General features: G+C 49.6%; 1 protein-coding gene across 2 annotated transcripts in view; it reads left to right on the top strand.

The window, feature by feature from the left end:
* The window catches only part of ANO8 (anoctamin 8), a 104,466-nt gene that overhangs the window by 66,505 nt on the left and 15,583 nt on the right, over positions 1-22,378 (top strand). The window contains exons 11-15 of one of the 2 annotated variants that reach the window (XM_085639766.1): positions 972-1,027; positions 11,372-11,446; positions 13,437-13,580; positions 15,812-16,552; positions 21,404-21,595. In XM_085639766.1, coding sequence (XP_085495892.1) covers positions 972-1,027; positions 11,372-11,446; positions 13,437-13,580; positions 15,812-16,552; positions 21,404-21,595 — 1,208 coding nt within the window. The remainder of the gene's footprint in view (positions 1-971; positions 1,028-11,371; positions 11,447-13,436; positions 13,581-15,811; positions 16,553-21,403; positions 21,596-22,378) is intronic. The other variant, XM_085639765.1, reaches the window with a different exon arrangement.

The following is a 22,378-nucleotide window of genomic DNA, read 5'->3' as shown; positions in this document are numbered from 1 at the left end:
AAAGAGGTGGGATGTGAAAGGGCAGCTTCCCCGTTAGGAAACATGTTGGTTCGCCTCAGAGGGCGGGTGGTGGTCCAGAGGACGACAGGAAGATTTGGGCTGCTTTAAAGACAGCCATTTAGAAAAACGACTCCATGAATCAATGACAGACACAGATACTTGTAAAATAAGAATATATATGATTGTGACAAGAGCAGGGCTGGATTTTGGCATGGGCAAGCTGAGCCCAGGCCCAGGGCGCCAATCTTCAGAGGCGCATGAGCTGTTGCACTAAGGATATGCCAACAGCAGTGTCCCCTCACAAAAGGAGTCCCCCTTCTGCCTCATTTTTTCATCGACTGCCATGAGGGTGCCACATTTATTTGTACCCAGGTGTTATTTGACCAAGGGAGAAAATATGGTCCTTCCCAGCTGATGGAGTTTGGGGCAGCCTTTCAAGAGCCCCGAAGCACTGCATGTCTAGCTGAATGGCTGGGACTGAAGGAGGTGGGAGTCACACCACTGGCATTTACATCTGTTTTCAAGACCATATCCAATGATGGATTTATGGCACCTTGCCACATGCTTCTGACTTTGTAAAAATAAATGGCTTCAAATCCTCCGTTGACAGCCAGGTTCGATTACTGATTGACATTGCCGGGCCCTGTTCGCGAACATGTAGAGTCAGTAGGAATTTGACTGTCTGTAAAGAAGTTATTTTGTAACGCAAACATTTTTGTGACTTTTTCGGGAACTTATTCCGTCTGAAAAGACACACTACGTTCACTACTCCACTTTGCTCAATCTTTCATCTTTCCGGGGTTGTTAAAATGTGCACCATTGAGTTCAGTACCAATATGCATCCTTTATGTCAACAGCTCCAGGAGGCCTCTTTGGGGTGAATGTGTGCTCTACGAATACGCCTCTTATATTGCATTGCTAACTCTAGCTCCAGAGCAATTCATCGCCTTTCCTTCCTCTTTGTCTTACAGAAAACTACAGACTGCAGAGTGCCTATGAGAAACACCTGATCATCAAGATGGTTCTGGTGAGCTTGTTTTTTTTATCTATGCTGTTTTACGGGCTTACTACAGGGAGCTGCATAATCCATATTTCATAATATAATAAGAAATATTTGTTAAGCGCAAGCATATCATCCCTTGAGGTTTCAAGGTTTTGGAGGCCATCAGAGAGATTAAGTGAGCTGTTGCCCAGACTCTCATGGTACTGAGCTGAGCTGCCGCCGGTGCCGAGAATCAAACCGCGAGCCCCGCTCTCCGGAGTCAGCTGCCCTAGCCGCTCTGCCACACCTCTGCAAAGAGTAGGCCTGTATCGGCTGCTTGCTAATGATTCGATGGCTTACTTGTCTATCCCAGTTCACTGCTCCTATTGGATGACCTGCCTCCCAATTTTGTGCATGTCCTGCCCCTAGAGCATTGCTTGTTTGTTCTCACTTTTCATTTGATACTGCTGATGTCACTGTACTACTTTTTTCTTTTTTTTCTTTCCCACATTCCTTTCTTTTTTAGCACTCCATGCATTTTCTGCTCATTTCTCAGCGTTAGTGATTGAGAGCGTGCTCACACTCTTTCATTTCTGGTCAACTTAATCCGACAGCAACCTCGAAAGTATAGAATACGTTTTCATACTTTAAAGATGGCCACAGCTTATGTTGTTGTGTTTCATCATTACACTGCTAAACATCTTGGTAGTCATCTTGGCAGCATAGGCAATAGTGGCATCCAACAGTATCCTCAGAGCGAAACTTATAGTCTTTGCTAATGCTTGTTTATAGCTTGTAAATCATGTAACGTAATTCTTTCGCAAATGCCCTCTTTATTATGGACATTAACAGAGTGTCATCCAGTGGCATGGCTTTGGTGAAACAATGCCGGTGAATTTATTAGTGCGGTGATAGATTGATTTATTTAAAGCCGCTTTAAGCAGATACCAAAACTCCTGCATCTCCACAGTTTATTTCTGGTTTCACGGCCACAGCCCAAGGTTACAATGAAACCAGTATTCCTCGTTCCGCATAGAGTGGAATGCGAGGGACGAGCTTCACATGTGCACTCTAGCGCTTTCCAGGTCCGAGCAACGTCATTACCTTAGTGGTCGTTGGATGAAGTTAGCCAGACTTCCCAGCCCCTGTCTCTGCTTGAATCAGGTTCCCAGGAAAGGGATTCTGTCCTGAGCGCCTGCCCGCCAGAGGGCCAGGAAGATCCCGCAGGCAGACGCAGCGCATAGGTTTCCGGCTTGGGAAGTTACTCTCAATTGCTCTGACAGAGGCCAGGCAATGGAATTATCTTAATGCAATTACCATTTAAGTAATTCCATTAACTGACCCCTGATGGAGCTCCTGAAAGCAATTGTGTTTGGCTTTGGGCTTGAGTTTTTTCTCCTGCGGACCATCCCTACTTGTTCTACAAGCTGACATATAGATGAATGTCACCAGTTTGAAAATCCCCCAATAATTTTGACTAGAAACATTCATTACAACATTCAATTCTTTTGTTGGTTGCAATAATGGATGCTCTGGAGTTTTTTAAAGGTAGAACTGGCCTAATTTAAAGGAAAAATGGGGTGCTTCTAGACAGTTTTAAAAAACTCCACAGGGGGGAGGAGCCTAGCGCGCAACCAAGATGGCCGCGTAGGTGCGAGGCTCCCGAGGACCTCCACGACCTCCTACATCTATCCTGTCCTCATCCTGATTTGGTTGAGGGGACTTTGTCTGTGAACCTGAGCCGAGGTGGTGCCCGTTTTCCGTTTTCGAATCGGACCCCGGGTGCGGTGATGGGCTTCGCTTGAAGTTTGCGGCCTGCTTCTCCTCTGACCCCGGACTTGAGTTGAGGGGCGATCCAGTGGTGAAGTGAATAACAACGGCGGGACGAGCCTGGCGGGGCGCACACCCCTCACTTTCACTTTCACTTTCGCTTTCGAGCCCTCTCGCCATCATCACAAGTGGGATCCCGGCTCTTTCGCGGAGTGTGGTGGTTGGCTCACTGGGGGACCCTGCTAACTCTGCGGGGACCCGTTCCGCCTTCCTGAGGCGACCTCTGGGGTCTTCGGCCTCGATTGTTCGCCCCCCGTCGCTGGACTCGGGGGTGCACGGATTACAGGGCGATGGCGACGAAGCAGGATGGAGAGAGGCTGAAGGCCAAATCAGCCCGGCGTGGTGCCTCTACCCAGGCCAACGTTATGGATCGCTACACCCTGCCGAAAGGTTCTCCCGGCGGGTCGCATAAGTCTCCGGAGCGGCCCGCGGATGCCCCGGATTTGCCAACGGACCTGACCTTGCAGGATATCATGGGCGCCATAGCGGAGATGAAGACCTCGGTGGGTCAACAGTTTGACACCCTGGCGCACAAACTTGACGCGGTTCTCATCGATGTCAACCTTGTTAGGGCTGATCTTTCCAAGACAAATGATAGGGTTGACTCTTTGGCCCTCACCGCGTCGGGCCTCACGACTGTGGTGGCTGCCCTTCAAACGGAGGTACGTCGGCTCCGGAAGGCCAGTGCTCTCACGGATCGGCGACTGGAGGATTCCGAGAGTAGGGCCCGGAGGAACAACGTCCGCATTATCGGAGTGCCTGAGGGATTGGAGGATTCGGCTGCGGATCTCTTTGTGGAGGACTTGATTTCCAATCGTCTGATGCCTCGGGGATTGAGCAAATTCTTCGCTCTGGACAGGGCCCAGAGAGTTCCTGGTGGCAAGCCGAAGGTTGGAGCTCCTCCGCGGCCTCTTATTGCACGTATCTTCAATTTTCGGGATAGGGATGCGATTTTACAAGCCTCTAGAGTGCAGGGGCCGCTTAAGCTAGAGAACGTTGAGGTGAACTTCTATCCTGACTTCACGCAAGCGGTCCAGAAGCAGAGGCTGGGTTTCATGGGCGTCAAACGGCGGCTCCGAGACATGAACTTGAAGTACGCCATGCTTTTCCCGGCCAGGCTGCGGGTGGAATCCGAGGGTCGTTCTCATTTCTTTGACCGTCCGGAGGCGGCGGGGGATTGGTTGGACACTAGGGGACGTGATCCAGAGGGACTGGGGGCCGCGAGTGGGGAGTGCCCACCGGACCGGGCCTAATGTATTGACACTGGGGCTACTTTCTGGTGATGTCACCTCTTTGTTGGGCTCAGGGTTCCTTGACTGTCATGCTTTGTCCTCCTTCGCTTGGAGGTTGTGGTGTGTCTTGAGGGGGTTCTCTTTCCTCCTCCAGGGGGTCTTTTTGTAGTTTAGTTCATGCAAGGGCGACAGGCACACTGCAAGTTGGGGGGGCTGTTTGGGCTCATGCAGGGGTGCAGGGTGGGGGGAGTTTTGTTTGGAATGTTGGGTTGGGGTTGGGTATTGTTTGTTCGTACCACAAGGCAGGATTATTGTTGTTTCATACTTAAAGTGCTCTCTGGGAGGGTGGTGATTGGGGCTGGTTGTGATGGGGGGTAGGGGACTGAGACTTCTTTCCTGGAATGTTAACGGACTGGGGGACAGGATAAAACGGGGGGTGGTCCTGCAGTTTTTAAAACGGATCTCACCCGATATCGTGTTTCTGTAGGAAACACACCTCATTGGTAATTCCTTCCGTGCTATGAATAGGCGGGGCTATCGCCTTCTGGCTCATTCGGGCTTCACCTCTGGTTCGAGGGGTGTGGGCATAATGGTTAAAACCTCGCTCCCGCTGGAGGTTGACGAGGTGATCCATGATGACAGGGGGCGCTACACTGCACTGGTGGGCAGATGGGAGGGTAAAGTGATTGTTTTGGTTTCTATTTATGTCCCGCCGGGTTTGCAGACTACTACTTTTGCCGACTTGGGGCGCCTTCTTCTTGGGCTACCAGAGGGGATTCTAGTGGTTGGAGGGGACATTAATGCTGTGGTTTCCGGAGCCGAGGATCGATACCCCCCCAGGGACCTCCCCCGGGCCCAAACTTGGTTGTCTGGACTCTTGGACACCCTGGGATTGGTGGATTGTTGGCGGCTAAAACACCCTGCACAGACACAGTACACGTTCCACTCCGGGGCCCATGGTAGTCTTTCACGACTTGATTAGGTTCTTATGCCAGCGGCCCAGGCGGGGAGGATCGGGGAGGTGCGACATCTTGCCCGGGGTATTTCAGACCACTCCCCGCTTCTGTTACGCTTCGATATTGTCCTGGGGGTGGAGGGGAGGGTGGTCCTGATCAACTCCTGGTACCTGCGTAATCCCACAATTCGTGCAGATTTGATTAAATCCCTTGAGCAATATTTTGAAGATAATGTGGGATCGGTCTCGTCTGCCGTTTCTCTTTGGGAGGCGTTCAAGACGGTACTCCGGGGGGAAGCCCTGTCCCTCATTTCCCATTCCAAGAGGCGCGAGCGGGAGGAGGTGGCTTGTATTGAGTCTGAAATTACTGAGTTGGAGGGTGACCTGGCTCGTGGTGTCACGGAGGACAAATTGCATACTCTCAGACTCAAACAAGCAGACTACAAGGCCCTGGTCACTGAAGCGGCCAAGGGCATGAGTAGGGAGCAACAGGGGCGACTGTATGATATGGGGGATAAGGCTGGAAAACTGATTGCGTGGCTGGATAAAAAGGAGAGAGCGAGTCGAGTTGTGCCGCTGGTTGAGAGAGTGGATGGTGTGTGTGTTACTGATCCCGAGGAAATTGATTGCTTTGCAGAGTATTTCCGCGGGGTGTACTCCCCGGTCTCTTCTCGCCCAGAAGAGGATTCCCGCGTCCTGCTTAAAGATATTGGGTTGCCTTCCCTTTCGGAGGAGGATAAATTGTTGATGGACGCGACTCCGACGTCTGAGGAGATCGCCCTGGCCATACGCTCAGTCGCTTCTGGCAAGGCCATGGGTCCTAATGGCCTTCCCATTGAATTGTACAAGTTGCGGCCGGATACCTTAGCGCCTCATCTTCGTGATATGTTTCTCGCGGCTCGGGCGGCGGGTTCTCTCCCGCTGGACCAGCGTCTCGCCACCATCGTGGTTATTCATAAGGAGGGGAGGCCGCGGGATCGAGTCACGTCCTACAGGCCCATTTCGCTTTTGAATGCGGAACCGAAAATCCTTGCTAAGGTGCTGGCTAATCGACTGGTTGGCGTGGTGTGCAATCTGATCCATCAGGATCAGTCCGGTTTTATTCCTCATCGCAACACCGCGCTTAACCTACGGCGTCTGCATGGGGTGCTCGCGAGGGTTCCGTTTATACGTGAGCCGGCCATTTTGGCGTCCCTGGACGCCACTATTACGTTTGATACGCTTGAGTGGCCATATATTTGGGCGACGCTGGAGAAGTTTGGGTTTGGCCCGGGATTCATCGGTTGGGTGAAATTGCTGTATTCTAGACCGCTGGCGCAGGTGGTGGTGAATGGTAGAGTGTCGGCTCCCTTCGAGTTGGGCAGGGGCAAGCGTCAGGGTTGTCCGCTGTCGCCTCTCCTCTTTGCGCTCGCTTTGGAGCCCCTGGCGGAGTGGCTGCGGTGGCACCCTTCGATTCGTGGTCTCCGATGGACCCCGGAGTATGAGGACCGAGTCTCTCTCTATGCGGACGATATTCTTTTGTATCTCGCTTCCCCGCGTGAATCGTTAATTGTGTTGTGGATGTATTGTCCTCCTTTGGCCGTAACTCTGGCCTAGTCATCAACTGGGCTAAGTCCTGTGTTTATGTTCTTTTTGGAGAGGCTCCTATCCTCCCGCGGGGTTGCCCGATCCAGGTCGCTCATCAGGGATTCAAGTATCTGGGAATTTTTATTACCCTGGACTCAGCGGCCCGATACACACAGAATTTACTCCCCCCCCCCCTCCAACGTTTGAAGGCGGATGTGGCGCGTTGGCGGCGCTTGCCGCTCTCGCCGCTTGGCCGGGCGGCGCTGTTTAAGATGATGTCACTGCCGCGGTTTTTATACGCCTTACAAAACACAATGGATGTCGTGCCGGGTAGCTATTTTAGGGAGGTTGAGGGTCTGCAGCGCCAACTGTTCTGGGATGGGAGGCCGCGGATCGCCCTCGCGAAGCTGACGCTCCCGTGGTACGACGGGGGGGTCGCCCTCCCCGATATCAAACGTTATTATTGGGCTTCCCAGCTGCTAGCGATAAATCACGGGCTTTATGGGCCTGCCCTTAATCCGGCTTTTGAGATGGACAAATTGTTGTTGCCGGGTGGCGACTACAATAGGGCGCTCTACTCCAGATCGCTCGACGCGCGGTTGACGGGTCCGACACGGGTCACGGTACGTGTGTGGCACGCGGCAAACTCGGCGATGGGGTGGAAGGATCGGTTGACCCGGGCGACGCCATTGTATGCTTCCGAGCGATTGGGTTGTTTGTGGACGACGAAAGGTTTTGAGAAGTGGGACACGATCGGCATTAGCAGGGTAGGGGATCTCTGGACGAAGGGGGGATTTAAAACGTTCGATGTGCTGAAAGCGGAGTACCAATTGCATGACAGGGAGTACTTTCGGTATGTGCAGGTTCGTCATGCGTTGCTCCCCGTATTTCCGGAGGTCGCGTCCATCCCGGAGTGCTCCCCATTGGAAGATAGAGTACTAGATGGGTATGTGCCGGATAGCACTATTTCATTAATCTATAAAAAGCTCGTCAATGATCGCTCGGGGCTGCTGGCCGCCCTTCGTGAGGCATGGGTCGCTGATGGATTGGAGCTGGATGACGAGGATTGGGTGTCTGCGGTGGCCTCCCCGAAAGAGGTGGCCATACCGGCCCGTCTTCGGTTCGTCCAACTCAAGATACTCCACAGGGTGTATGTTACGGGTCCTGGCCTGATGCGTATGGGATATGCGGTGGATGGGATGTGTAAGCGTGGGTGTGGTATGATTGGGACCTTCCTCCATGTTTTGTGGGAATGTCCGGAGGTGACTCGGTTCTGGCGTGGCGTGCATGCAGTATTGCAGGCGGTCACGCATGTTGCGTTGTTCCCCGAGGCGAGGAGGTGTTTGTTGAATGTTTGGGAGCCGACTGATTACACGGTGGCGCAAACGTGGTGGGTGACATTGGGATATATGGTGGCCAAGCGTGACATAGCACAATTGTGGGGCTCCCAGAGGTCACCCACGATTTCGGTGTGGAAGGAAAATATGGATTGGTGTATGTTCCGAGAAAAGACTGTGTATGTGGCGAGAGGCAAGCCTGGGAAATGGGTGAAGGTGTGGGGCCCCTGGAACTCCTATCGTGGCGGGATTTGCGCCCCGCCCCTAACGCGTGACTCTGCTGAGGCCCTGTCTCCCTAGTCTGCGCATCTCCATGATTCTGTGTTGTCGGGATGGTTTTGTCTCTGCCCCCTACCCTTCCCCCCCCTCCTTTCATTGTAGTTTGGTAGGCCCCTCCCTAGGGGAGCGCATAATGTCACCTGGACTTTTGCCGCCTTGTGGGTTTGTTTCTTTTTTTCATTTAAAATGAAACCGCCATTTGGGATGTCAAGGCCTATAGCCGCAAATGATATTTCGGATCCTTGGGACCTGTACTGCTTGCTGCTTGTGTTTATACCTATATGTTTATGACCTTATTGTTTACTAGCGGCCGGCCCGAAGGTTGTAGGCCCATACCTGTATATCTATTGAAATTTGTAATAAAGGTTTCAAAAAAAAAAAAAAAAAAAACTCCACAGCTGCCCCAGGCTGGCATTTGTGGTTTAAGGATTTTTGAACCCAAGACAATAAGACTTTTTAGCTAATAAGACACTCCATTTGCCATAGCAACGAGGAGTTTTGATGCCACTTGTTCAAATCTGGTGCCTCTGTGTAGTGCACCATAAGAGAGCTGCCTTCGGTGGCCTTAAAACAACACAAGCACCATCTGAAATTCCTGCACAGTCCTGGGCACATAGGTAGGAGACAACTGCTCACACTGCTGAATGTTAGCAGTGAACACAAACTGTAACAAACACATTTGTGGAAGCCAAAGGCTTTCGGTTGCACAATTTCTAACGGGAAAGAACAGCCAACTTTCTTCCTTGGTGACATATCCAGTTTCTAGCTCCTTATGTCCTGGTCATTTTCTGCCTCTCTTAACACTTCTACAAAAACAACTGTTGATGGACAGAATGCAGAATAATGTCATACATTCACCCCAGTACAGAGATCTGGGTCTAAATCCATCGTTTTTTTGCTCGCCATTCCAGTTCGAACCCAGCCATATGCAAATCAGTCTTAACCCTGTGCCTCATGGGAACAGTCCAGCCCGAACTGCCAAGCCAGGTCCTCCCTGGACTGGAAACAAGCATCCTAGGACCGGTTTCGGAGTTTCACCCCTCTTCAGCAAGGATAGCTTGATTCCAGTGGCATGGAGAGCACATGACTGTTCCCATGAGGTACAGGGTCAAGACTGATTTGCATATGGCCTGGTCTAAACTGGAGTGGCATGGTGAGCAAAACAATGATGGATTTAACCCAGATCTCTTGACTGGGGGTAAATGGTCTGATTTGTTCTACATTCCGTCCGTCAATTGTGTGTCTTTTGCTTTCTCGCCCTAAGTGCGCCGGGTATGCCCAGACGTGGGTCCCAGGCTCACTGTGCCACTGGAATCAAGCTATCCTGGCTGAAGAGGGGTGAAACCCCAAAACCGGTCCTAGGATGCTTTTTTCCGGTCCAGGGAGGACCTGGCTTGGCAGTTCGGGCTGGACTGTTCCCATGAGGTACAGGGTCAAGACTGATTTGCAAATGGCCAGGTCTAAACTGGGGTGGCATGCTGAGCAAAAGAATGATGGATTTAACCCAGATCTCTTGACTGGGGGGAATGGTTTGATTTGTTCTGCATTCCGTCCATCAATTGTGTGTCTTTTGCTCTCTTAACACTTCTAGGCGCCCACGCATCTCCTCCTCGACATGGTGCCTTGAGGTCCTCGAAGTGAAACCGTAGACCGGTCCAGCTTATAGCGATCATCCTTCTCAGTATTAACCCTCCACCTTGCCTCTCTTCTAGACGTCTCTTTTCTAGATAGCACTCTTACCTAAATCACTCCTGTTCCAAATGCCCTCTCATCTATATGTTGGTCTTATCTACATACACTCTTTCTCTCTTCCTGATCCCTCTTCCTTCTAAAGTCTCTCCCTCCCCTAAGATACTACTCTCCTTTATTCCCTTCCTCCTCTTGTTTGTCTTCTAGATAATTTTCCGAGATCATTCTCCTTTCAAGAACTTTCTTTTCTGGGTGCATCTCGCCTTTAAATATGTCTCTTCTTGATCCCCTCTTCTTGGCGTCTTTCTTCAATGAGGTCCTTCTCTTAGAGCCCTCTCCATTCTAGCTACATCTCTTGTTCTCATCTAGATGGCACTCACCTCTTGATCCTCGTGTCATCAATATGCTTTTCTTGTCTAGACCCTCCTACTGGATTTCTCTATTTTCTTCATTCCTCTTCATGATGCAGTTTATATACTAGTCTCTGTCATTTTGTTTGCGTTTCTCATTCTAGACTTCATTCCTTTTCTGTCTGTAGATATAGAACGTCTTTCTCTCTTTTCCCAATCTTTATATTCAGAGTGTTTCTTCTTGTTGTCTTCAATCTTCTGTTCTTTTAGATTATTTCTCCTCTTCCTTTTGTCTTCTTGACTTCTTCTGTCAGTCTTTATCAGTTACCTGTCTGTCGCTTTGGTATTTGTTCTATCTTTTGTATCGCCTTTTCTGACTATATGATTGACTTATTTATCATCTGTCTTTCTCTTGCGTATTGTCTGTTTCCTGTTCCTCCCTCTGTCCATCTCTCTTCTCTGATTTTACTTTTCTCTGTTCATTTCTGTTGCACCTCTTTCTCCTTTTCCTCCTCCTTGTCTATCTCTTTAAATATCTTAACTGCCTCCCAGCTATATTCCTCCTCTACAGGCCTATCTCTCTTTTTGGAGAGAGAGAGAGAGAGAGAGAGAGAGAGAGAGAGTGAGAGTGAGAGAGAGACCCCCCCCCCGATTTACACCTTTCTTTGTGCTCAGTTTGAAGATGGGTAGGAAAGGTCTCTGGTTCTTGACATGCCTACCTTCTTGCCCAGCTGAGGAGGGTGATGCACCCTGGTGGCAGGATGAAGAAGTTGGTCCTGCAGCAGATGACTATAAATCGGTCTCACTGCTTATGACCTGTAGTTTGTTAGTTTAAAACTAAGCACAAGCTTTAGTCTCTGCCACTTTCATAGCAGCGTCCATCATCAGCCCTAAGTTTATGACCACAAATGATCATAGTACCTAGAAGTCAGTGTGTGCTTTCAGTTGAAGTATTCGCTTTTGCATACTATATAACATTTCTCTGGGTGACTAGCTGCTCTGTGCAGGACTGACTTGTGGCTGCCTTTGGAAGGATGGGGGTACAAGCGGCTCTGCTCGGTGGGCACATTGATCACGAAGGGGTGGAGGGAGAGCGCAGGAGGGAGAGTCTGTCTTACTGACACTCACGTTTCCTTCTCTCCTTTCCACAGTTTCAGTTTGTGAACTCGTACCTGAGTCTCTTCTACATCGGCTTCTACCTGCGGGACATGGAGCGGCTCAAGGAGGTAAGGACTCACCCTGCATGGGACGCTCTCTGGAGGTCGCTGAACGACTACAGGATTCATCCGCTGCGCTCTGCTTCACCACCTGAACGCTTCACTCCCCTCCTGTCAGCCCTCTCATCCCTCTGCTTCACTCCCCTCCTGTCAGCCCTCTCATCCCTCTGCTTCACTCCCCTCCTGTCAGCCCTCTCATCCCTCTGCTTCACTCTCTCCTGTCAGCCCTCTCATCTCATTGCCTCTCTCCACTCTGGCAGTCCCATCATGTCTCTCCTTGTCCCCGCTCTGCCAGCCATACGCTCTCTCCCATCTCTCCCCTCTCAGTGTCCTCTGACCTCTCCAAGGCATCTCAACCCTCCCCCATATATATTCTTTAGAATGCTTGTCCACCCTCTACCCATTCCGTCCAAACTGCAAAACCCAGGATGTTTTATGATTGGGTTGCCTTAAAGATGTAAGCATCCAGAGAACCTGGATGTACCAAGGCCTGTTGACACTTCCCTTCTTGCATAAAATAAGTCACACCAATGTTTGGAAAACACCAGCCCAAACCAAATGACTTGAAAAGAAAAAGCACAGACATGTCATCTGTATAACAGTCCTTCATAAGGCACACTCTATCCAGTTTTCATCTGTAAAACTCTTCATCATTGGGGTACCCTCGATCCAGGCCCCGCTTGGATAACAACATCTCTTCACAGCGTCATGTCCTGCATCCAGCCCTCATCTGTAAGACTCTAGAGCGGCATACCTTGAGAGGGTACCCACCAGCCTTCATCTCTGGGAGAAGGCCTCGTCACGGAGGGATTCTCCATCATCTGCAGGCAGTGCCTCGCCACTCATTGGGATACTTCCAGTCCTCATCTGTAGAGCTCTCTTCACAGGGGTACCCGCCAGCAGCATCTTACGGGCACCGCCCGATAACAAGGACAGCCCAGCCCTAATCTGAGGGTCAGCTCCTCCTCGCAGAGGCACCCTCCAGCCATCATCTGTAACATAACATCCATCATGCCTTGTATGTACTGCTACAGCTCATCACCAAGGTGCCATCTATCGGGTCCGCCTCTAACATTTAACGCCTGACCACAGGACCACAATTTTCAGTGTCTTTCCATCACTCTACACACGAAGCGCTCACCTCTGGAATGTCTACTCACAGAGGCAGCTTTAGAGGGTGGGGGTGGTATCTGTAACACCGATAATGCTGCCTGAACGGCATGGGCTCCGATGGCGATCCGGTTAACCTGAAATTGAAGGGCTTGCTTACAAAGAGGTGTCATTAATGTCTGTTTCTCAGAAATGCTGGAGCCCCATCATTGGGCAGACAGGCACCGGGTTCAACTGTATCCCACGAGGAGGTTGTTTCTGAAAATGGCTGTGAGAGTGAGTCTCAAATGCATACTTCATTGATAAACCCACTAGATGAGTAACTAATCTTCCACAAATGACCACCCCTTCCCCAGAATAATCACACCTGCCCTTGTATTACTAACCCTGCTCCTGAGTCACCAGGACCTGTCCCTGAGTTTGCAAATTCTGCACCTTAGTAGCCGGACGCTACACCTGAGTAACCAAATACCTCCCCTGCATAACTAGCCCAGACCCTGCATAAGCAGCTCCACCCCGGCCTATCTAGCAGCGCCCTGCCCAATTAGCCCCACCCCTGCATAAGTAGCTCCACCCCTGACTATCTAGCACCGCCCTGCCCAATTAGCCCCACTCCTGCATAAGTAGCTCCACCCCTGCCTATCTAGCCCTGCCCAATTACCTCCACTGCTGAATTAGTAGCTCCGCCTCTGCCTACCCAGCCCTTTGCCCTGCATTACTAGCTCAGCCCCCGACTAACTGATCCTGTGCTACCTCCAGCCTACATTTTGATCAGATGACATTTTTTTTTTTACTCTTCATTATTATTACTTTGAACCATGTGCTTGTTTGCTCTAAACTTTCCTTTCAGTCTCAATTCTTCCTCCTCTGTCTCCGTCTCGCTCTACAGTTGCTGCTGATCTTCTCCCTGTCCCAAAGCTTTGCCCGTCAGATCAGAGATGCCCTGTGCCCTTTCATCACCCTCCACGTCCATCTGTCCATCATCTTCCTCAAGGGCCTTATGGGCTTTGCCTGGTGGATGAGCCGGTCCAAAGTACGGAGGGGAGGGAGTTATTGTGATTGTGCTTGAGGTTTTTTATTTTGGCTTCATGCATGCCAGTCTTGTCCTGCGTGATGTGAGAGGGCACCATGTGGGTGAGGAACAGCAAGGAGTTGTGGGAAGGCGCGTCATCCCGGCTTTTTGATGCTTTTTCCACTTTGCAGCTCCTACCGGGTCCAAGCCTGATTCTAGTTTAGATTATTTAACACTAATAAATTGGTTCTGCGTAAGAAACACTTTGCAGAAAATAGCCGATGTCCTTCGCCGGTGTAATGCCGTTGTGCATAGAGAACCTCTGCAGTTGGTAAGCTTGCAGAGAACAGTTCAGGGTAAATTTTCCCACTTGGTTGAGTTTACTAAGAGAATATAGACATTCTTGTTATGAAGTAATTTATTTCCCCTTGAGGAGAAAAGTTTTGCAAAACGTTTGCCAGCCATATATGGGCAATGCGAGGAAAGTAACCCCTAAGATAGGTGGTAGAGTGTGGCACAGGTTCTTGACGGCAGGAGTACTGCTGCTTTTTGGCCATGTCGGATTGCACAGGTCTGAGTGTGCACAATATTTAAGCGTGCATGCATGCCATGCAATCTGTGATGAGCAGAGCAGATACTAAATACTGTGATTAAACAGAACATTTCATTTGTGTGTGTACAGCCGTGTACACAAACCCCACTGCAATACACATGCACACCTGTCTCTGTACACAACTGTGTGCATGCATGCATGTCTGTACATATAAGGTGCTGTGAAGGCATATCTGAGAGTTTATGAACCACACTTATGCCTGTCTGTAGATTGCATTCTGCATGCCTCTGTGTTCATTCATATCCTGTACATGCATGTGTGCGCACACAGCGGCAGGTGTATTTATTTGTGTAATGGGATATATGTACAGGAAGGCCTGTTAGTGTGTATAGATGAGCGTGCAGCTAATTCTTTCTGCTTTCTTATGCAAACGTCATTGTGTTGGTGAATATCCGTGTGGGTGTGTGTACACCCTGGTGTGTCTGTGTAATAATGCCTGCATTAAAACAACTCGAGTATGTCAACAGACACATAATGTGGAAACTGGCAGACCTGAAAACTATAGGGGATGAAGGAGGGGGGCTATCTGCAGGACGTGGGTGCAATCGATACAACAATTACACAAACATATAGCCCCATCTCAAGCACAAATCAAAGACTGAGGCCCCGCGCTAAAAAGGGCCACTTGATTCAAGTTCTGAAAATAAAAAAAGCAAATGAATGTCCTTCGAGAGAGCTGCATGTCTTGTGCAAGGCAATCTGTGATAGAACCCGGGCTGATGGGCTCTCAGCATTCTCTCCACCTTGGTTTAAAAGTGCATCTGACGTGATCCACCCAGCCTGGACAGCCCGACCTCCGCGTCTTTGTGGTCTCAGTGGGTGAAACCAGTTTCAGGAGGTGAAAGTCCGTCATACAAGAGAAGAGTGTCCCCCAAGCATGGGGGTCTTGCGGGTCTGCGCCTTTCTGCGCTGATAGTCAACACCCTGACCGCTTACGGGTTATCCGTGATTTGAGAATTGTTTGTTCCATTCCAACGCATGGAAATGGAAAGCCGCATAGACGAAGATGGTCCTAGTGGACAGAGGTTTGGGAGTTCGGCTTTGCTTCCATGGAAAGTTGAAGCAAACTTCAATGGTCTATGGGCGTAATGGGTCTGCAAAGTGTATTTATTAAAGAAGCTGTGAACACTGAAAATGTAGTCTCGCCCCCCCTCCCCCGGCAGCTGTCACGGAGATAGGCAGAGCAATGCACACACATGTAGTACATGTTGGAAGGTTATAAATTGATTATCTTGGCTGCACCTTTCAATGCTAGGAGGCCCGTGTCAGAATTAATTAATGGGAAACTGTGAAACTTGAAGCAGGCGTCCTTTGTATCTAACCATTGAGCTTGGGCCCTCACTGTTCTACACACAGCAAAAAGTGTCTCATCTCAAGTGTCAAGTTCAATGCTCAGCACCGAGCCACAGTATGCTCGTTGGCAAGGTCTCGAGGACGACGACTGCTACAGGTTACATGATTAGCATTAGGCATTATTTTATTTTCATGTGAAGACATTTTACATGGCTGTTGACTTATCCTCCGATATCACTTAAGAGCGGCTCTAACTCCAGTGTTTGCTTGGCGATGGCTTACTTGTGAGTAATCTCGGACTTTCACAAGAGAATACTGATTGTGTCATCTCTCCCTTGCTTCCTAGATGCTCGCCACTCTTCTGATCATACGACAGTTCCTGCAGAACGTGAAGGAAGTGTTCCAGCCACACCTGTATGAGAAGTTCAAGAGGGGAAACATCAACAAGCAGACCATATGGCAGGTCTCTCGTCACATCTATAAGCTCCTCACCCAGAAATACCCAACACTTCCAACTGCCGAGACTCCTCCAGAAGCCCCACCACAGGAGGAGCTCGCTCCAGAGCCAGAGCAGGAAGATGCACAGGACGAGGAAAGTGGTAAGGAGGAGAAGTGCCTGAATGGGGGCTGCGGGGTTCCTGAAGAGGAAGAAGAGGAGCGGCTTGGGCAGGAACGAGAGGAGGATGAAGGAAGTCTCCTAGACTGTGGACTGAAGTTGAAGAGGGTGAGTTTCAATGAGCGGACAGAGAGGAAAGGTGCGGCCAGCTCCCTGGAGGAAGACAGCTTCCTGGAAGAAGGCAGCCCCACTATGGTGGAAAAAGGAATGGACCCGGCGTCCGTGTTCGAGATGTGCGAGGATGACGAGGAAGAGAATGGTGGTGCTTCAGGGAGCCCCCAGAAGGGCGCCATAAGCAGCCAGGAGCTCGCAGTTGCTCTGCGGAGGCGACGGAGAAGGGCAGAGAACGAGGACGAGGAGAGACGAGAGCAGAGGAAACAGAACCGCGCATCTTGGATTGACCCACCAGAGGAGACCTACTCAACCAACCTGACCCAAGCCGAGGTGGAGAGCTGCATGAAAACCTATGAGGTAACCATAGCGATGTAATGTTTACATTTGATTTGGGCTAACTAGTGCTGCAGGGAATATAAGAGGTAGGCATTGAGATGGAATAAAGCCTACAAGGAAACCGCAGCCATCGACTACATAGATTCAGGCTAGTCTCGCTTGCGCTGTATGAAAATCTTAGTGGTAACCATAGTGATTGAATGTGTAGAATCATGCGCTGCTCCCGAGCGCTGTATGAAAACTGCAAGATAACCATGGTGATGGAATGTATATATCCAGTTCTACTCTGTACAGTGAACCTGTGCTAAAAAGTCAAAGAGTTGTAAAGTAGGCCACATCTGAGAGCTCTTCATGACCCTTTTTCCAACACAGATCTGTGCTTTCTGCATGACAGCAAGCCTGTTTGGTGATGGTATGTCATGGACCCATGCTTGCTGCAGCACAGCACGCCGCATGGGTGACGGTATGTCATGGATCCATTATTGATGTAGCAAAGCACATCTAGTGGGTGACAGTGTCACGATCTATGCTTGCTGCAGTTGAGCGCGACTTATGGGAGATATGTCACGATCCATGCTTGCTGTTGCTAAGCACGCCTCATAAGTGACGATATGTCACGTTCCATGCTTGCTGTAGCAAAGCACGCCTCATGAGTGATGATATGGCACGATCCATGCTTGCTGTAACCAAGCACGCCTCATGAGTGACAATATGTCTTTGATCCATGCTTGCTGTAGTTGAGCACGCCTTATGGGCGATACTATGTCATGGACCCATGCTTGCTGTAGCAAAGCACTACTCATGGATGATGGTATGTCACAAACCTTGCTTGCTGTAGTTGAGCACGCCTCATGAGTGACAATATGTAATGGACCCATCCTTGCTGTAGCACAACACGCCTCATGGGTGACGGTGTGTCACGAACCATGCTTGCTGTAGATGAGCACGCCTCATGGTTGATGGTATGTCACGATCCATGCTTGCTGTAGCACAGCACGCCTCATGGGTGAAGGTATGTCACATTTCATGCTTCCTGTAGCACAGCACGCCTCATGGGTGACGATATGTCACGATCCACGCTTGCTGTAGCAAAGCACGCCTCATGAGTGACGATATGTCCTTGATCCATGCTTGCTGTATTTGAGCACGTCTTATGGGGGATACTATGTCATGGACCCATGCTTGCTGTAGCAAAGCACTACTCATGGATGATGGTATGTCACAATCCTTGCTTGCTGTAGCACAGCACGCCTCATGGGTGACGGTATGTCACGATCTATGCTTGCTGTAGATGAGCACGCCTCATGGGTGATGGTATGTCACGATCCATGCTTGCTGTAGCACCGCACGCCTCATGGGTGAAGGTATGTCACGATCTATGCTTTCTGTAGTTGAGCATGCCTCATGGGTGAGGGTATGTCACGTCCATGCTTGCTGCAGCAAAGTGTGCCTCGTGGGTGATGGTATGTTACGATCCATGCCTACTGTAGGAAAGCATGCCTCATGGGTGACAGTATGTCACGATCCATGCTTGCTGTAGTTGAGCATGCCTCATGGGTGACAGTATGTCATGATCCATGCTTGCTGTAGCAAAGGACGCCTCATGGGTGACAGTAAGTCACGCTGTGGTTGAGCATGCCTCATGGGCGATACTATGCCATGGACCCATGCTTGCTGTAGCACAGCATGCCTCATGGGTGACAGTATGTCACGATCCATGCTTGCTGTAGTTGAGCATGCCTCATCGGTGACAGTATGTCATGATCCATGCTTGCTGTAGCAAAGCACGCCTCATGGGTGACAGTATGTCACGCTGTGGTTGAGCATGCCTCATGGGCGATACTATGTCATGGACCCATGCTTGCTGTAGCACAGCATGCCTCATGGGTGACAGTATGTCACGATCCATGCTTGCTGTAGTTGAGCTCACCTCATGGACAACAGTGTGTCACAATCCATGCTTGATGTAGCAAAGCATGCCTCATGGGTGACGGTATGTCACGATCCATGCTTGCTGTAGCAAAGCACGCCTCATGAGTGATGATATGTCACAATCCTTGCTTGCTGTAGTTGAGCACGCCTCATGAGTGACAATATGTAATGGATCCATACTTGCTGTAGCACAGCACGCCTCATGGGTGACGGTATGTCACGATCTATGCTTGCTGCAGCAAAGCACGCCTCATGAGTGATGATATGGCACGATCCATGCTTGCTGTAACCAAGCACGCCTCATGGGTGACAATATGTCACGCTGTGGTTGAGCATGCCTCATGGGCGATACTATGTCATGGACCCATGCTTGCTGTAGCTCAGCACGCCTCATGGGTGACAGTATGTCCCGATCCATGCTTGCTGTAATTGAGCACGCCTCATGGGTGACAGTATGTCACGATCCATGCTTGCTGTAGCAAAGCACGCCTCATGAGTGACAATATGTAATGGACCCATGCTTGATGTAGCAAAGCATGCCTCATGGGTGACGGTATGTCACAATCCATGCTTGCTGTAGCAAAGCACATCTCATGGGTGACAGTATGTCATGATCCATGCTTGCTGTAGCAAAGCACGCCTCATGGGTGACAGTATGTCACGCTGTGGTTGAGCATGCCTCATGGGCGATACTATGTCATGGACCCATGCTTGCTGTAGCACAGCACGCTTCATGGGTGACAGTATGTCACGATCCATACTTGCTGTAGCACAGCACGCCTCATGGGTGATGGTATGTCACGATCCATGCTTGCTGTAGTTGAGCTCACCTCATGGACAACAGTGTGTCACAATCCATGCTTGATGTAGCAAAGAATGCCTCATGGGTGACGGTATGTCACGATCCATGCTTGCTGTAGCAAAGCATGCCTCATGGGTGATGGTATGTCACAATCCATTCTTGCTGTAGCAAAGCATGCCTATTGGGTGACAGTAAGTTACGATCCATGCTTGCTGTGGTTGAGCATGCCTTAAGGGTGACGGTATGTCACGATCCATGCTTGATGTAGCATAGCACGCCTCATGGGTGACGGGGACACAATCTTTACAACACAGTCATTACATCGCACTGCCTTTACATAGCAGTCATTACATCGTAACATCCTTTACATCGCATGTCATTACAACACAGCCATTACAACGCATTTCACTACAACGCAGTCATTACAGTGCATACCATTACAACGCATAGTACCCTTACACTATCCAACACTTACCCTACAGTTGCACTCACTCGAGTTAGAATAGTAATTTTTACCCTTACACTATCCAACACTTACCCTACTGTTTCACTCACTGGAGTTAGAATAGTAATTTTTACCCTTACACTATCCAACACTTACCCTACTGTTTCACTCACTGGAGTTAGAATAGTAATTTTTACCCTTACACTATCCAACACTTACCCTACTGTTGCACTCACTGGAGTTAGAATAGTAATTTGTACCCTTACACTATTCAACACTTACCCTACTGTTGCACTCACTGGAGTTAGAATAGTAATTATTACCCCTATACTATCTAACACTCACCTTAAATGCGATGTAATGGTATGCATTGTAATGGTATGCGTTGTAAAGGTATAATGCGATGTAATGGAATGCGTTGTAAAGGTAGTTTCTGAAAATGCAATGTAATGGCATGCGATGTAAAAGAATGCATTGTAAAGGATGTTGCGATGTAAAAACTGCGATGTAAAGGCATGTGTTGTAAATGTATGCGTTGTAACATCATACATTCGTGTGACGGTATGTCATGATCCATGCTTGCTGTAGTTGAGCACGCCTTATGGGTGATACTATGTCATGGACCTATGCTTGATGTACAGAAGCATGCCTGTTTGGTGATGACCAATGCTTGCTGTGGCAGAGCACGCTTCAGGGCCGATAGTATGTCTTGGATCCGTGCTTGCTGTGGCAAAGCACGCCTCACAGTCAACAGTATATCATGGACCCATCCTTTGGGTACAACAGCATGCTCGGGGGATGATAGTACGACAGGTCCATGAAAGTTGTACGAGAACACGCCAACGGGTGATAGTATGTCATGGACCCATGCTTGCTGTAGCATAGCACGTCCCCCGGGCTCTGGTGTCATGGCTCCATGATTGTTATAACAGAGTTTGCTTCATGAGCGATACTATGTCATGGATGTAGTCTTCCTGTAGAAGTAAAGTAAAGTATATATCAGAACTATACTGATTGTCTGAGAGCACGCCTCCGGGAGGGCAGTATTTATTAGATCCTCGCTTGTTGTAGCAGAATATGCCTGCAGGCGATCGTATGTCACAGATCTGTGCTTGTAGTAGCAGGCATGATTCACAGGCTATAGTATGTCACAGATCCATGCTTGTTGAACAAGAGCATGCTGCATGGGTGTTACAATGTCATGGATCTATGCTTGCTGCTGTAGTGTATGACTAGGGGCATGTCGGTTCCTCCTTGCTGGTGTAGAAGGCGAGCAGCAGCCATCACAGACCCTACCTGCTGATACATAGTCCAGCTTGTGTCTATCAACGACCATTTCTTGCTGTAGTACAGCACATGTAGCAGCCGTCACAGACATGTACGTCTGTCATGTAGCACAGCTTGGGTCCCTGCCTCACGTCCATCACAAATCCCTGCCTGCTGCTATAGGGCGCGACTTGAGCCCATCAGAAGTCCTGGCCTACTGTAGCACAGCGAACCTCACACCTATCACAAATCAATGTCGCTGCTTGAGAGCGTACCATATGTCCATCACAGATCCCTGTCTGCTGCAGTCGTGCGTACCGTTCATCCATTGCAGATCCCTGCCTGCTGGGGTAGAGCGCGCCTCGCGTCCGTCACTGATCCCTGCCTGTTATACACACATTGTACCCGTGTCTGCTTTGACTCTCAGGACACGTTTCAGGATTACCAGGAGATGTTTATTCAGTTTGGTTACGTGGTTCTCTTTTCATCCGCGTTCCCCCTGGCAGCCGTCTGCGCCCTCGCCAACAACATCATCGAGATCCGCAGCGATGCCTTCAAGCTGTGCACGGGCCTGCAGAGACCCTTCGGCCAGCGTGTGGAGAGCATCGGGCAGTGGCAGGTAAGACTTGCATGGTAGTGTGCATGTTTCTGTGGCTTATGGCGATGGGGGAGGATCTGCTAGCGTGAGTGGTTACATGATCTCACACTTTTTCAGAGAAAGTGTTTAAACTAATGTCTGGAATTAAACCCTTAAGGATTTATAAAGGTACAATGTTATGTTTGTGTATTTGATTAGCGTGCGACTCAGCCCGGAGGGTATCGAGGCGCAGGAGCTGTATGGGGCTAGGGGAAGAGCCAGGTCTTTAGTTTCTTGCAGAATCCAAGAGTTGCAATCACCGTCTGAAGTTCTGCACCAGTGCTGCATAGTCATTTGAGATAAAGTACTCCGGTGATAGAATGACCACCACATTTTCCTCTCCAATATAAAGAACAACAGCCAAATTTAAAAAACAGAATGATAGCACTGCCGACAGAAGAAACAAACCTTGCAAGAGCACCAAAAGCAAATAGGGAGTAGAGGAAATGGGGAATTTGTCCTGTTTCCACCCCGACGCTCCCTGGATATAGTCCGGTCATGGCGAACCGCAGCACAATTCAACAAGGGGAAGCTCAGAAATGGCTGCCTTAAGTAAATACAGTCTTTAAGGAAAAATGCATAGTTTCCATTGTATTTTGCTGGCTATCCAGAAAGTATGGATTCAAATGAAATATCTGTTGTTCAACATACTTATGTCCGTAAAATCAACTTTCTCAAAGTTTTTTTAAATTGTGAAGTATAGGAGCCCTACCTTAACCCCATAAATATGCCCATTTTTGGACGTGAGATAGATGCTCACAGTCT

This window comes from Triturus cristatus, chromosome 12 (assembly GCF_964204655.1).
Source record: "Triturus cristatus chromosome 12, aTriCri1.1, whole genome shotgun sequence".
In the NCBI taxonomy this organism is placed as follows: domain Eukaryota; kingdom Metazoa; phylum Chordata; class Amphibia; order Caudata; family Salamandridae; genus Triturus; species Triturus cristatus.
Note: the sequence above shows the minus strand (reverse complement) of the source record. Positions and strands in the feature narration are given on the sequence as shown.